The sequence below is a fragment of the Carassius auratus genome, chromosome 9, assembly GCF_003368295.1.
Source record: "Carassius auratus strain Wakin chromosome 9, ASM336829v1, whole genome shotgun sequence".
Lineage (NCBI taxonomy): Eukaryota > Metazoa > Chordata > Actinopteri > Cypriniformes > Cyprinidae > Carassius > Carassius auratus.
Genome location: NC_039251.1, coordinates 21674185 through 21688931, shown reverse-complemented (window position 1 = coordinate 21688931; position 14747 = coordinate 21674185). Strand labels below are relative to the sequence as shown.

At 38.8% G+C, this 14747-nt stretch overlaps 1 protein-coding gene across 2 annotated transcripts; it reads right to left on the bottom strand.

The window, feature by feature from the left end:
* Positions 1–203: 203 nt before the first annotated feature.
* On the bottom strand, positions 204–13696 carry LOC113108720 (poly [ADP-ribose] polymerase 4-like). Of its 2 annotated transcripts, none has more exons than XM_026272006.1 (34): positions 13546–13696; positions 13235–13374; positions 12813–13008; positions 12265–12379; positions 12078–12156; positions 11868–11966; positions 11608–11766; positions 11383–11520; positions 11134–11292; positions 10341–10492; positions 10108–10239; positions 8989–9087; positions 8683–8866; positions 8460–8595; positions 7557–7699; positions 6990–7121; positions 6815–6901; positions 6549–6713; positions 6418–6461; positions 6058–6136; positions 5815–5952; positions 5484–5691; positions 5304–5374; positions 5036–5223; positions 4851–4950; positions 4557–4727; positions 3916–3996; positions 3740–3820; positions 3552–3647; positions 2821–2955; positions 1539–2717; positions 1348–1450; positions 837–969; positions 204–756 (listed from the first exon to the last, which is right to left on the bottom strand). In XM_026272006.1, the coding sequence occupies exons 2-34, from the start codon at positions 13358–13360 to the stop codon at positions 549–551; spliced, it is 5316 nt and encodes a 1771-aa protein (XP_026127791.1). In that variant the 5' UTR covers positions 13361–13374; positions 13546–13696; the 3' UTR covers positions 204–548. The 2 variants fall into 2 exon arrangements, with proteins under 2 accessions (XP_026127791.1, XP_026127790.1); XM_026272005.1 differs by having other exon boundaries at positions 13595–13696.
* Between the last annotated feature and the right edge of the window lie 1051 nt (positions 13697–14747).

Here is a 14747-nt window from a genome sequence, read left to right as displayed (position 1 = left end):
AATCCATGTTTTTATTGTTATACAGAATCCAATTCAGTATTTTTTCAGCTTTTTGTTCAAAATGTTATTTCTTTATAGTATAGTATACTTAACCATATTAAAGTGTTTAAAAAAAAGAATGCATGAAGCTAGAATAAAATGTTTTTGTTTACAAGCAGAAACCCTGCTATTTCTTTGGTTGTTTTGTATTTTCAGATAGGTCATTGAGATGCTGTTGTTTACTGGAACAATATATTTATTTTAATTCATTTCATTTATTTAAAAAAAGACAGCACATACACACAAGAAAACGTTTCACAAAATATTTTTTGGTTTAAATGCTAAAACAGCTTTCTGCAAGTCAACAGACTATATTGTAATTCATTTTCTTATTAGTTTTTGTATTTATTTTTCATATTTTGTGGGTTTAATTATGCTTAGGTATGTTAAGGTTTACTAATTTATTTTCCACCCAATAATGTGATGAGAGAGAGTTTACAGAAATACAGTTATGAGGGCACTTTAAAGCTCTCCAAGACTCATAAAGATATTTTTCAAATATTAAGCAGTTAAGCTCCAGTTTCTACAAGACTAATACGTCTGTCTAGAACAGGTTTGAGTGGGGAATATGGGTGTGGAGAATCATAGCCCAGTAGTTGACGTGTAGATGATTCCCAATCCCGGCCGATCTCAAGCCGGCTGTAAACACACGGATACTGTCTGTCAGTCCGGCAGGCCCAGTCCATGGCCCTCTTCACTGCCTCCCAGTACATCGGTCTGAATGGAGAAGAGCAGAAAGTCATGGATCCAAAAACATAGGTCAATCACTACACCACAGTGAGGACGTGCACTGGTACCTGGGCTCCTGGGACTCTTTTAGTCGGAGGAGAGACTCAAGCAGCCGTCCCACTTCCAGCTTCTTCACCCGGATCAGCTGCAGCACCAGCAGAGTCGCCACCAGCCTCAGAATTTCAGCATGAGCCTTCACACCTGACATACAAAACATGTGACTTAACTGATACTGACTCAAAACCTGTGTTGGAAAAATAAACTATGAACTATAAAAGACACTATAAAAGAATAAAATAAACTATATTCAGATATAGCCTGATGCATATTGCACTTTAAAAAGCAAAGCACTTTCTCATTCTAGCAAGATGGTATTATATAATACAATGATTGGCTGGTGTTACACAGTAAAGACACCTGTGTTTTTCTCAGTCTGTCTAAATATTATATATGAACAAACTGTGATTGGTTGCTTTACATGTCAATCAGATGGCTCGTCCTGTCTAAATGGGCAGTTCTTGCTGAGAATAAGCTGCAATCTGGATAAGACCAACAACAGGCATGTAAAAAACATGTTACCTAAGGAACAGATGCCTTTCTCTTGAAGGAAGACATTTGCAAAAAAGTCTACATCCAGGTTAAGGAAGCTGCTCAGCCTGTCAGTGCACTCCCAGTATCCATCCTATATCCAAACACATTGCATATGTTCATATTCCCTCACACATTTAAAAACCGTATATAATCTAGTAAAATAAATCATGTGTAAACACCTCATGCTGAAGCTCAAACAGATCATTCCAGGCCACTTTGTCTGGTCTGCTTATAGATTTTTTTAGTTTTCGCAGTGCTCTAGGAGCTGAGGACCTAAAATCCAAATGTTTATTCCTACTTCTGAGGGAACCAAAGCATTCAGGTGCAGCACGAGAGGGTGGTGCAAAGGCAATGGAGCCACCAGCACTGCAACTCCCGAAAAAAGATCCGCTCATCCTGCGAGCAATAGCAGGAGGGGAAGAACGGATTGGAGTCATGGACATGAATTGCTGAGATGCGTCGCGAGGAGGATCTGCACAGGTAGAAGGAGTTGAGTCATGAAGCTCAGTGGCAAACTCTGTTGCAGAGGAAACCATTGGACTCCTTTTTGTAAGCGAATCAAAGCCTTCTTCTATGAAACACTCTGATTCAAAACCAAGAAGATCAGAGGGAGGAGGCTCATATGAACAAAGCGGGAGTGGAGGTGGTGGGGGAGCGGTGTAACGTTTGATCAAGACCTCAGTTCTGGACATCTTGAAATCAGCGGAAGGAGGGATAGTCCGACGAATACTGGAGTGACGTTCCACCGAGGGAGGAGGAGGCATAAAGGCAGTGACCTGGTTGGCAGCTGAAGGGGGAAGCCTGTCACTCATGGAGGCACCTCTATGAGGAGGTGGAGGAGGAGGAGGCATACAGGCAATAACCTGTTTGGCAGCTAAAGGGGGAAGCCTGTCACTCATGGAGGCACCACCACATGGAGGAGGAGGAGGAGGGGGCATACAGGCAATAACCTGGTTGGCAGCTGAAGGGGGAAGCCTGTCACTCATGGAGGCACCTCTATGGGGAGGAGGAGGAGGAAAAGAAGGAGGAGGAGAAATCTTGCTAGCCTTGCAGAGAACTTCCACTGGTATTTCAGGTCGAGCAGCTATAGGCCTGGAAGCAGCCTTTGCGGCAGGGTAAAGGGGAAATGTTGGACTCGATTTTTTCAGACTTTTTCTGAAAGCATTAGTGCTACTTTCAAAACGTGAAGGATGCCAGGAGCTACTGGTTCTATGAGGTTGAGAAGGGCGAGCTGAAGGCATAAACCTATCAATATATTCATATTCATCCTTTAAATCAACAACAAAATCATCTGCTACACAAGCAGAACCCAGGAGATCTTTAGATGTGGAACTACTGCACCATCCCTCTAATGCTGTCTGAAAACAAAATGAAAATCATTGTTGTGAATACTAGAAGCTGTAAACATTTATCATTACATGACATAACAGCTTTAATAGACACTTTTGTTGTTACCCATACATCATATTCAGCCCTACTAATATCCAAAGCCTCCAGCTTTTCTTCAGTCCAGCCCATATATGGCAAAATATCCACATCTTCCTGTGATATGATTTTAGGAATATCTGTGAAACCAGTGTCAAGCTCATTCTGCTGCTGCAAAGAGAAAATGAGGGTATTAGTTGGTATTTTTAATTGTCATTCAGTTTAAAATGGTGCACACAAATTAATTCATGGCATATTTTACTTAGAATTACTCTGCCTTTTTGTGAAAAAACTAATTCCCTGTGTGCAGAAGTTTACTTTTTCTTTTTTTTATCAATATTAAACACTTAATTTATGTGTGAACTATTTTTATAATGGAATGAATAACTACATACAAAACATATACATATACATATACATATATATATACATATACATACATATATATATATATATATATATATAGTGTTCCTGTAGCTCAACTGGTAGAGCACTGCGCAAGCAAGCAAGCGCAAGGTTGGGGGTTCGATTCCCCGGGAACACATGATATGTAAAAACTGATAGCTTGAATGCACTGTAAGTCGCTTTGGATAAAAGCGTCTGCTAAATGCATTCATTTATTTAATTTATCTATTTATATATATATATATATATATATATATATATATATATATATATATATATATATATATATATATATATATATATAAATACAAATATATTTTTACAGATTTAATTTTAGATCCTTTGAATAGCAGCAATCATACCCTCTCTTCAATGGCAACAAAGCTTGTGAACTGGGATAGGATGGAGAACTCTTTACTGAGCTCAATGATGTAGGACTTTAGCTCTGCTTTCTTCCCCTGATAAAGAGATACATGACAGCAAGTCAAGTTTTTCTGTTAACAAATCTAACGGTTATATAAAAATATCATAAAGCAGCCAAATATTGTACCTCATGTTCAGCCTCACTGTTAGCTAGAATGCCATCTTCATAGTCTCTGATGATTGCTCTTGCTGTTAACTTGTGAAGGAACTACACACACACACATACACACACAACTCTTCAAATGCCTGATAAACATCTGATGGTGCTTCAGAGTGTATTAAGTATTTAAGATGTTCACTCACAGTTCCCTTGGACTTTTGTAGTTCTGTGGTGGACACCATTGTTTTGATCTCTTGTCCATTCAAATCACCAAACAGTGTGGCCTAAATGAGTAAATATTACACTTCAAAACAATAAATAAACACAAATAACTAGCCATTTCAGCTAAAATATCTACCCTAATATTTTACAGCCTTGATTAATATTACATACTGTAGTTATTGTAAATTTTGACAAATCTTGACAGAAGACAGTCTTTATGTACATTAATTTACATATAAGAATTCTCAACACCACTGCATGGCAATGGCACAAATATATAAGTAATCTGTAAAAAAAAAAAACAATCTGTATTTAGCTACAATACATATATTATTATTGAAATATTTTAATGTATCATTAACATTTTTCAATGATTATGCAAATGTTGATTCAGAGTTTTATATCAATTAACTGAAACAGCTTGAACTGATTGTCAGGTATATACAACAAAATTAAAAGAAATAAACATTTGAAATATATCAGTCTGTGTGTGATGAATGAATATAATATACACGTTTCACTTTTTGAATGGAATTTTCTGAAATCAACTTTTTGATGATATTTTAATTATATGACCTGCACCTGTAAGCAGCAATGCAACTTTTAAGTAAAGCCTGTCTACCTGAGTGCAGTGTTGCACAAAGCCGTACACCAGAGAGTGACAGTCACTGAAGAGAGCGTTAAGCTGTGAGGGGGCTTGAACAGGAAGCGGCGCTGTGGGATTAAACTGCTGCCACTTCACTGTCACTGATCTGCAGCCGGGAGACTCCATTCGCTGAACCTGAGCGCGCACCTGAAATTACACACAAATCTCTTCAACTGAAGCCTCAAACTCAAGCCTGGCCTATTTTGGAAAAATTATGTTTCCTTTTTAGTTATAAAAAAAAAAAATAATACAATAATGTGTGTGATTCACCTTTTCTGCCCAAGTGTGTTTCATCTTTGTGTCAAAAAATTCATATGTTCCTCCACCTGCCTGAGCCAAAGCTCTGAGCATATGACGATTAGCTGTCGAGCTAGACAAACACAAACACAACCAAACTGTTCATTCAGAAATTCAGTGTAAGTGAAAGAGAAAAAAGAGATTTGTTTAAGGCAGACCTGAGTCCGCAGGTGAAGAGGCGCATGTGGCAGGAGTTTTCTCGGACCAGCTGTAGGGTCAGAGGCTGGTTCTGAACATGTCCATCAGAGAGCAGCAGGATGTTCCTCATGCCCCGGGACGGAGGCAGCAGACTCAGACTACGGAGAGGCCGCCACAGATCAGTGCCGCCACCAGAGCTGCCACACGACTGAAGCGAGGAGAAATGCAACGATACGCAAAAGATCTTAGATTCAGAACCATCTTAAAACATTTGAAAACATTACTCACCATGATAAATTTTCTGGCAGCTTCAGATGCCTCATCTAAAGACACTGGTGCAGGAAAAGCTTCCTGGTAATCTGTAAAGATGCACATATTTACCCATAATGCTTCACTTTGTATTACAAAAATAGAGAAACTAAAAAGTCCACAAGATGACAATATCAGACAGTTTCAGTGAGCACTCACCAGTGCTAAAAGAGATGATGTTGATCTTCAGTGAGCGGTCTAGAGATTTGAGAACTTGAAGGGCAATCCTGCGAGCGTTAAGCATGGCATCTCCCTGCATGGACTTGGAAGAGTCCAGAAGAATGACCACATCATTCACACTGGACAGACCTCCAGAGGTGGACACCCCACTTGACTTAAAGTCTGGATAAAACACCAGCATGCAGGCCTGCAGGGATCAGATCCGTATCAGTGTTTATTTTTGACAGGGTGCATAAGATGGAAAGTGTCACTTTTTGTGTACAATATCCATGACAGACAGGAAAACAGATTTGAGTGATCATTTCTTTACCTGACTATTTTTATCTGGATGGTTCTCCACCCACATCCTGGGCATGTGGATATTAGAAAGACTAAAGGACACCTGTAACCCTTCAGATCCCAGCGTCTGTCCCGGTAACGTGTGGATCACTGCCTTACAGTCTGTCCTCTGAACAGGGAAAATAATAATACTGTTAATATGGTTCATAACGAATGTGTTACTGTTTTCAGAAAATCCAGTATAAAGTAAGATCATGCACAAAAGTAAAATAACCTTGGATCTGATGCGGTGTGAAGAGCTCAAGTTGATGATCTCATGATGCATTTCAATGGACATAGACAGAGAAAACTCCCTGAAGAAAGAGAGAGGGAACAAAAGCATTAGAGGACATTGAAAAGGATTGAACATTTTTATCAAAACCATATACTAAACAGAACAATGAAACAACCATGTAACCCCCCCAATATCCGAACTGGACAAGGTGCTACTGTAAATAAGCGTGAAGTTATAAAAGTTTAAAGGTTAAGTGGTAAATGATGTTAGACATGGTTAGCTACATAAAATAATTGTCTTCTATTTTGTTAGTCATTAGCAGAATTTCCCTGTGAATTCGCCAGCGTTTGAGATTCTCACCCCACTGACTGAAGCTCCATCACACCAATCTTTTCAACAGTGGCCTGAAATGCAATGCAAATGTCATTCAAAACACTAAGAATCAGCAGGCCAAACAGAATTTGAAATACAGTAACAAAGGTGCGTCGTACCTGAGTTGTCTGATTAAGTGCCGCGCTCTGCTGCCATGGTGCCACGCTGCCAGACAGTGAGAAGATTATAGAGCCTGACCGGACCACCAGCTCAGTGATGAACGTCACCTTGATCAGAACTGTGGCTCCAGGAGGAAGATTCCCCACACTGATAGTAAATACATCCTGCCTCACATAAACACACGACCTCTTAAAGACACCATCTGATGCATTATCACACACACACACACACACACACAAACTCCAAATCAGTTACAGTAACTCACAGGTGCATCCTGGTCCATCAGGTAGGCTCCATGACCCATCTCTATGGCTTGCTTGTACTCCTTACGAGCCTGCTCCTTTTCCTTTACCTACAGGTAAAATTGACATTTGTGACTAAACTGATGAGAAAGAGGTTGAAAAAGCAGAGACATTTGACAAATTCTGAATGCCTCGCACCTTTCCAATGACATGTTTTCCATTGATAAAGGCTTCAAATCCACACACTACTGCCGTCTCCTCCAGTGGAAAGACATACTTTGCCTCAATGGGAAAATCATTCTGGTTTGTGTAGGTCTGAAATATGATGACCTGGTGGAAACGGAGAGAATGTTAAGGATATGGTTTAGATTTTAGAAATATAATGTAATAATCTGTCTCAATGGCTGTGGCAAAATGTTAGCCAAAAGACCACAGTTAGATTTGTGTCTGTTTTTTAGATTGTTAATTCTTTTAGTTTTAATTTTGGAGTTCTTGTTATGTACATACTCCTGTGGTCTGATTGTGTCCAATGTTTTGTTCTAGTTCTAGTTCATTAGCTGTTTTGTATATCATTTTGCACTTTTAGTTTGATTGCATATCTTTAAATTGTACTTCCATATGTGAAAGCCTTTTATAATATTTTTTGACTGTATTCCATATTTTTTTTTTTTCAGTTTATAAACAGTTTAACATGTAAGAGAACACAGTTATACTTTGGCAACTCTTCTTTTCATGTACTAGTGGTCCACTGCTGTAGTATCATACCTGACACAGCAGGTCCACCAGCTTGCACCTCACATTGACGGCCTTCAGAGGAAGTTTCTGACCACGGCTGTCCAGCAAACCTGCGTTCATCTCCTCCAGAGGATTCTTAGTGGACTCCAAACCCTCACTGTCATCACTGGACACTAAAGAAGCACATTCAAACAAAACCACTAATGAATTTAACCACAGAATCATAGAATTCAACTTCACAGAGAGAGAAAAAAAATTATATATATATATTAAATTATAAGGGATTGTTAAATGCAATTATTTATTTTTCAAGAACACAATTCCTATATTATGCTAATTCTAAATTCTAGTTTGCTTTTCTTTATCAAATCTTTATAAATCGATTTTTTTCTTTATAAATTCTTTATTTATTCATTTGATAAAAAACACGGTGGAGTCACTGGAGATGAGCGACACCTGCTCGACCGACCGGTCTCGAGTCCCACGGAGGACATGGAAGGATATAAAACAGGAGTGAAGGACGAGAGAGGACCAGGCCTGGGTTTTAGTTTGTGTTTTGGTTTTGTTTGCCCTCACGGCCGACTGCCGCGCTGTTTTGTGTTTATTTTGATTATTAAAATGTAATTTGATTGTCCGCTGTTTCCCGCCTCCTTTTTCCCGATGATTGTGAAGTTTTTATCATTACACTATTCATGAACGCTCATTGTCAAAGTTGTAAACATGGCATCGCAGCATCTTTGCTACCAGGTGGAACATTAAAGAATGCAACACATACATCTCCCAGAATTCCTGTTCAATTCAACCGATCCGATGACGACTTCAAAACTCCTGAAGTGTTTCCAATTTTGTGTGCCATATGCATCAGACATTTAGCCAACTTTGACTTCCGTCAGTGAGACGTCTGAGAATGAGACTAACTAAACTTTTACTCACAGATATCAGGTATTGTGTCCGTGAGCTGAGTGTTGATCTGAGGCTGAAACTCTTTTGACTCGTCTCCCTCCAGACTGTACTGCACAACATACTTCAGTCTGATCTGCTCTGTGTTATAGACGACAAACTCATCATCCTATTAAAGATAACACACACACAAATGCATATCAGATCCCAAAAACACAAGCAGAAAATGTAAGTGCACAGACAATAAGAATAGCACCTCAAATTCAGAGAGTCTGTTGGGAGTGCGTTGGACTCCATGTACACTGTGGTAGCCGTCAGGAGCACGAGTCAAAGTGGTGTCTTTTTTCAGCAGGTCCTTACACCGACCCAACGCCACTTCACACACCAGCAGCAGCCGAGAGCCGTCAGTCACACTGGGCTTGGAGTATTTCAAACTAGTCCTTTAACACAGAAAAGAAACATACAGGCTAGCTCAAATCTCCAGTTGTCATGAAAGGGGATTCACATTATTAATAAATCTGTTATATTAAGAGACAACTGAGTAATGGTAAAGACAAATTACTTCAGAGAGTCACTGAAGTAGATTCCTCCTCCAAGATTCCCGATATCCGTTCTCTCAATTCCATGCTGTTCGACTCCAACCCTGGGCAGCAGCAGACCTCTGTATAAAAATGTTTAAAATGTCTTTAAAAATACTTGGTGCATTAATTTTCATTTATTTAGATTTGAATATCAGCCAGAAGAAACATGATTCACTCACCCCACCACAGTATACATGTATAATTATTAGGCTTGTTGATATTCTGATGATATTTTTTTTTCCAAGCACATTTGACCAATTCCAACCACATCAATCTAAATAACTACTATTGATTTTATATTTAATCATTTATTAGTGATAAATGGTCTATGAAGGCTGGAAGTGAAAAACTTCTTATATTCAGGTGTGCAGAATTATTAGCCATGTTTTCTTCAATCTTATGCAGTTAAATCTTATGCAGTCTTTTCTTCTCAATCTATTTTTTTCTGACCTCTCTGACCCTGTGAGCTTTTTGCTGTCCAGTGGTCATGTCTTAACTTTGCAATTTCTGTATTGCATTAGGCCGGCGACACACTGAATGCGTGGCGCAAGCGTCTCAGCCGTGTGGCGTGTCAGTTTTTAATTCGGCTCCCATGTTAACAGGTTAGAGCATACAGACCGCCTGCGTGAGATGCGTGTCTCAGGCGCGGCTCGAGCCGCGCGGAAAACACGTGCATGCTAGAAATAGAACCGACGCCTATTTCTACCGCGACACGCGCGCGTGTTGGAAGCATTTCCAGGCAAAATATAATGGGAAAATGTGTTTATATGTCATTTTGTATACAAATACGTATACCCCCTCTCCACGCAGCCAGTATGTCACCGGCCTTAGTTTTGAATATTTCTCATGAAGAATTAATAATTGCTGCCTTTCCAGTCGGAGTTAAACCTCTATTTTGGCTAATTTTGTCTGTAAATAAAACATGCCTAATAATTCTGCACACCTGAATATAAGGAGTTTTTCACTTTTAGCCTTCATGGACAATTACACATCACAAATAAATGGTTAAATAAAACATTTATAAAAATACTGTAAGTGGGTGTGCTGTTTTATCACTGCATGTAAACAAAGGTTTTTTGTTTGTTTTAATGAGCTCCTACCGTGACAGTATTCCAACAAAACTGCTGGGACTAGAGGAGTGTAGGAGGGGTTTAATGTTGCCTAAATCCTCCATAAACAACTGAAGCTCCACCCCTCTGCTGACACGCAGTATCTGCTGAATCTGAACAGGCCTGTAGTCGATACAAGAACAACATTATTATTTGAAGACATACTCTGAAATATGTTTATGTTTGAACTTCCGACCACAATCTGCACACACAATCTTGTTTACCTGTCCTGAAGCAGTTGAGAGACAACATGAAACTCAGGGTTTTGTGGTGGGACAACCTCAATGCTGCACCTCAGAGCTCGATACTTTCCCAGAGACGAGGGTAAGGGGCTTCCCAGAGTGGCCTCACTCACATTTACAATATCTCTGATCAGCTGGAGACGACAAGAATAAAAAGAGTATAAAGGACAGATCTGCAGTGTTGAATTCTTCAAAATCTTTGAAGGAATTTGACTTAGTATTTTAATGCATTTAAATAGTATAATCATTGTATTACAGTAATAAAAAAAATCCTTCAAAATAACAAAAAGTAAAATGAAGAAAATTAGCTTAACTGTTATGAAAATAATATTATACCAAAATCTTAAATAAGAGGATCTAACAATTCACTCAACTCATGACTTGATGTGATTCATGATGCTAATAATCTTTTAACAAAATGAGATTTAGGACAAATTATAAATGTAAAGGTGTTCTTTTATTATTTCTCAGACAAAATGAGTATGAGACATGGTTACTGCTGTAAACAAAGCAGCGCTGCACTTACAAATACCATTTCGACAAGCATTATCCATTGATAAGATGAAAATAATATTAAATAAAGTTTTTCTGAAGACAGTTCTCCCTTAAATATCCATCCACATAAACCCCCAATTGTATCACAATTTGCTTAACATTTCAACCTAGGTGATTTGTCACATTTTTTAGCAATCTTTTACCAGCTTGGCATGCATCGATACACTCTATACCTAAAGCCTTATAATCATTTTATACTATAAATTGATGTATGTGATACCTGACAAAGGTCTAGTTTCTGAGACACGAGCTTGTGTTTGGAAGGAGGGTCGGTCATTCTGAGGGGTAGAAGAGTGTTGACCTCCTCCAGAAGGGCTTTGACTTCATCCTCTTTCTTAGTCTTTTGTGCCTGCAGTAACAGTCCCTCGACCCTGCTCACCTGCAGCAGCACAGAGCCAATAAACACACCGCAACCGTTAAACACAGCTAATTCCTGTCAGCTTCTTTACTGCGCTAAGCTCATTCTCACATCATTGAGGCTTATTCTGGAGACAGGGACTTTCAGGATGTTATTAAGGGAACCGAGAGCTTCAGTCCAAACCAGCTCCACAAAAACACCAACTTCCTGTGACAATGTGCTGCAGTTCAGCTTTTCCTCCAACAGCAGCTGCCAATCAAAGAGGGAGCAATTATTGCACACCCATTACAGATGTATCAAATTAATAAAAACAGTTCTGTGTTGTGTTTATCTGACCTGCTTCAGACTGTAGGATGCCAAGCGCTCAATCTCAGGGGGAAGTGTGCGTGTCTTTGTGGATCCCTCGGTCTCCATCTCCTTTATCAGCTGCAGATATGCTTCCACTGCATCTTCAGACGTCACGCAGAACACAAGCTTGTCCTGAACCACTTCGGTCTATAGCAAGAGAGAGAGTCCATCACCGTCACCACAAGACAAATTCAGCATCCCGTCACCATCTGTGATTCCAATGATAACAACTTTCATGATGATCAAACCTCAGCTTCACGCAAGACTGAACACAACACACGATATTGCTGGCCTGCTCGGCCTTTGGCACTCTGCAGCTCCAGAACAGACAAAGTCTTGGGTTTGACCTGAAACACAAAAACACTTGCAGCATGCTCAGGCTGTGGTGAAGAATGTGTTACAACGGTCATCATAGTGTTTTTTTCTTTTAAAGTTAATGTGAACTTCATGTCTCTCACCCTCTCAAAAACTGAATACTTGGCCACTTGAAAATATGAAGGAAATTCAGGCAGGTCATGGTCGCCTTCTTTGTAAACTCTGCATTGAGGGAATGAAAAGGAGTAGTCAGGTAAACAAACAAATCTGAACAGCACAAGTTCTGCAAAAACTTGAACAAACTGGCAGTGACAAAAAACAAGAGCGCACCTGAACCTGCCAGGACGGGGTCCACCCTTCTCAAGAATCTCAGCTTCAGTCTTTGGGAGTTCAGGGTGACCTTTGAACGTCTCTTTTCTTGGTATGCGTGTTGACACTTTTATCTCTTCATCATGAAAAATAACAATGTCAACCATGCCACAAAAATACATGGTTTAATCTCACTTAACACTCTCAAAACCCAAACAGAATGACAAATATATTCTCAACAAAAATGTACTGCAACACAAAGCCAAACGTACTGTATGCAAACAGAGAACCAAACACACCCAATGTAAACTAATAAAACAAATCTGCCTGTGACACTCCCATCGTTCTGTCCCTTTGACCTCCTTTCACATCTGATGCAAGTTAACCTCACACTTTAGACAAACAACTGACATCTGTTCTCCTGAAGAAAGGCAGTGATAAAATACATTTAGCGCTGATTTGGCTAAAATCACGTTCTGAGAAATTTATTTGAATAGAAAACTAAACCAGGATTCTAGATTACAGTGTGCTAATACAACCACAGAAAACAAGTCTTCATAAACTCCTACCTGAAGGAGGGAGGAATTCAGAGGCGGGATATGGCAGCTGTGGGGTCAAATTATGCTCCATCAAAGGCAGGAGATGCCCTTGGTCCAGACTGCTCCACACATACTGCGTCCCGACCACTGGGATCTGCAGCTTCTGGATGCTGCGCTGCCGGTTACTGCTCAGATCATTCACACTGCTAGTGACTACAAAAGAGCACTGGAGGAGATAAACGGAGGTCAGAATATACCCTGACAGTACGATCATTCCACTGATATTATCATTTTTTAAGCATTAATTTTACCATTAATACTAATGTTCCTGTTGAGGAACCTAACAGAAAACCAAGAAGAAAGGGTCTGTATTTTATGCAACTTTGAAAAACAAAACTTCTTACCTATACCTAAACAATAATTTGCTTTAGACAGAAGAGTAGAATACGTACCTCTTTGTTGATGACATAAGAGATGTTTCCTCCATTCTCCAGAAGAGCTAATCTCAGTTTATTCTTCTCTTTAAAAGGCACATTTTTCACATCTAACACCACAGTGCAGTTTTCAAACACTGTCATGTTGCCACCAGTGTCTAAAAATGCCAAGAAAAGAGACAGAAAGAAAAACGGCAATAAAACCTAAAGTAAATAACAATCATATGATAAACGCTGCACAGTAGCGTGTCATTCTATTTCCGTGTTGCAACAAAGTACACATAGCTACATCAAGTAAACATCTCGACTGTTCATTAAATAAATCAGACCGTGTAATAGCGGTGTTGTTGGTTCAAAGCAGATGTTAGAGCCTCTTACCGCGGACAAGGTCAGAGTCGAGTGACTTTAAGAGATTTTAAAAGAATACACGAAGACGTAAATAACCTGCTTCCTGACTCATACGTGCAGTAAAGACACACCTCCCCGAGATAAAAACATTAGACGGGCTCCATCTAGTGGTTACAATTTACATTAGATTTCTTTAAAAAAATAAAATAATAATAATAATAATAATCAAGGCACAATTATTCTTAAATATATTTTTTATTCATATATATATATATATATATATATATATATATATATATATATATATATATATATATATATATATATATAATATATGAATAAAAAAATTAAGAATATAAAGCTATACCTTTATGTTTACATGAATGTTAATTATTTGTGACCTTTAGGATTCACTTCACCTTGTCTTCACAGTAATATTCTTCACTTAAGATCTTAAAATCTATTGGACATATTACTGTTGTGCATGGCTTGCATCTGACGAAACACAGGCGCTTGGGTTCATTCAGTATCCTTTAAAATATAGTTGAAGTTTGTTGTGTAAGTGTAAAGGGTGTTAAAATGTTTATTCAATAATTAATTGAAAACTGATACCTCCCTATATTTTTTTTTAATGTGAACACCAATAGTTCAGAATCAGTTCACCGCCACGCCAACGGATGGCGCTTGAGCGCTCCTGTGAAGCACACCATAGAGACTAGTTTTTTCCCGGGTGCGATCTCAGAAGTAAACTGACGCACCAAAGGAACGACACTCATTTTGTCTGTCTTTTTATTTATTCACAGGTAAAATAATATGCACTTTAAACATTCTTCTGATTGTTCACACGACTATAGGAAGGTTTAGGAACGTGATTGTGAAGTGTTTTGAGTAACTTTGTCATGCTCTAATGTGTTTTATGCAAATTGAATTAACTCAAGGGTCTTAAATGCAAACGATTTATTGTTTAGTAAATGCATTCAAAAGTATTGTTATACAGCATTGTGGTGATGTTTGAGTGTATCAGCAGTGCAAGGGTGCTTGTTATTTTTGTGTTTTAATTGAGTAGTTGAGTATATCTGTTGCATTAACAATTCAATCGCCATTTTGAGTGCTTTGCGCACACACTTAATGAATGACACGAGTCAATCTGGGTGAAGTGGTGTATGTAAAATGGTGTTGGATT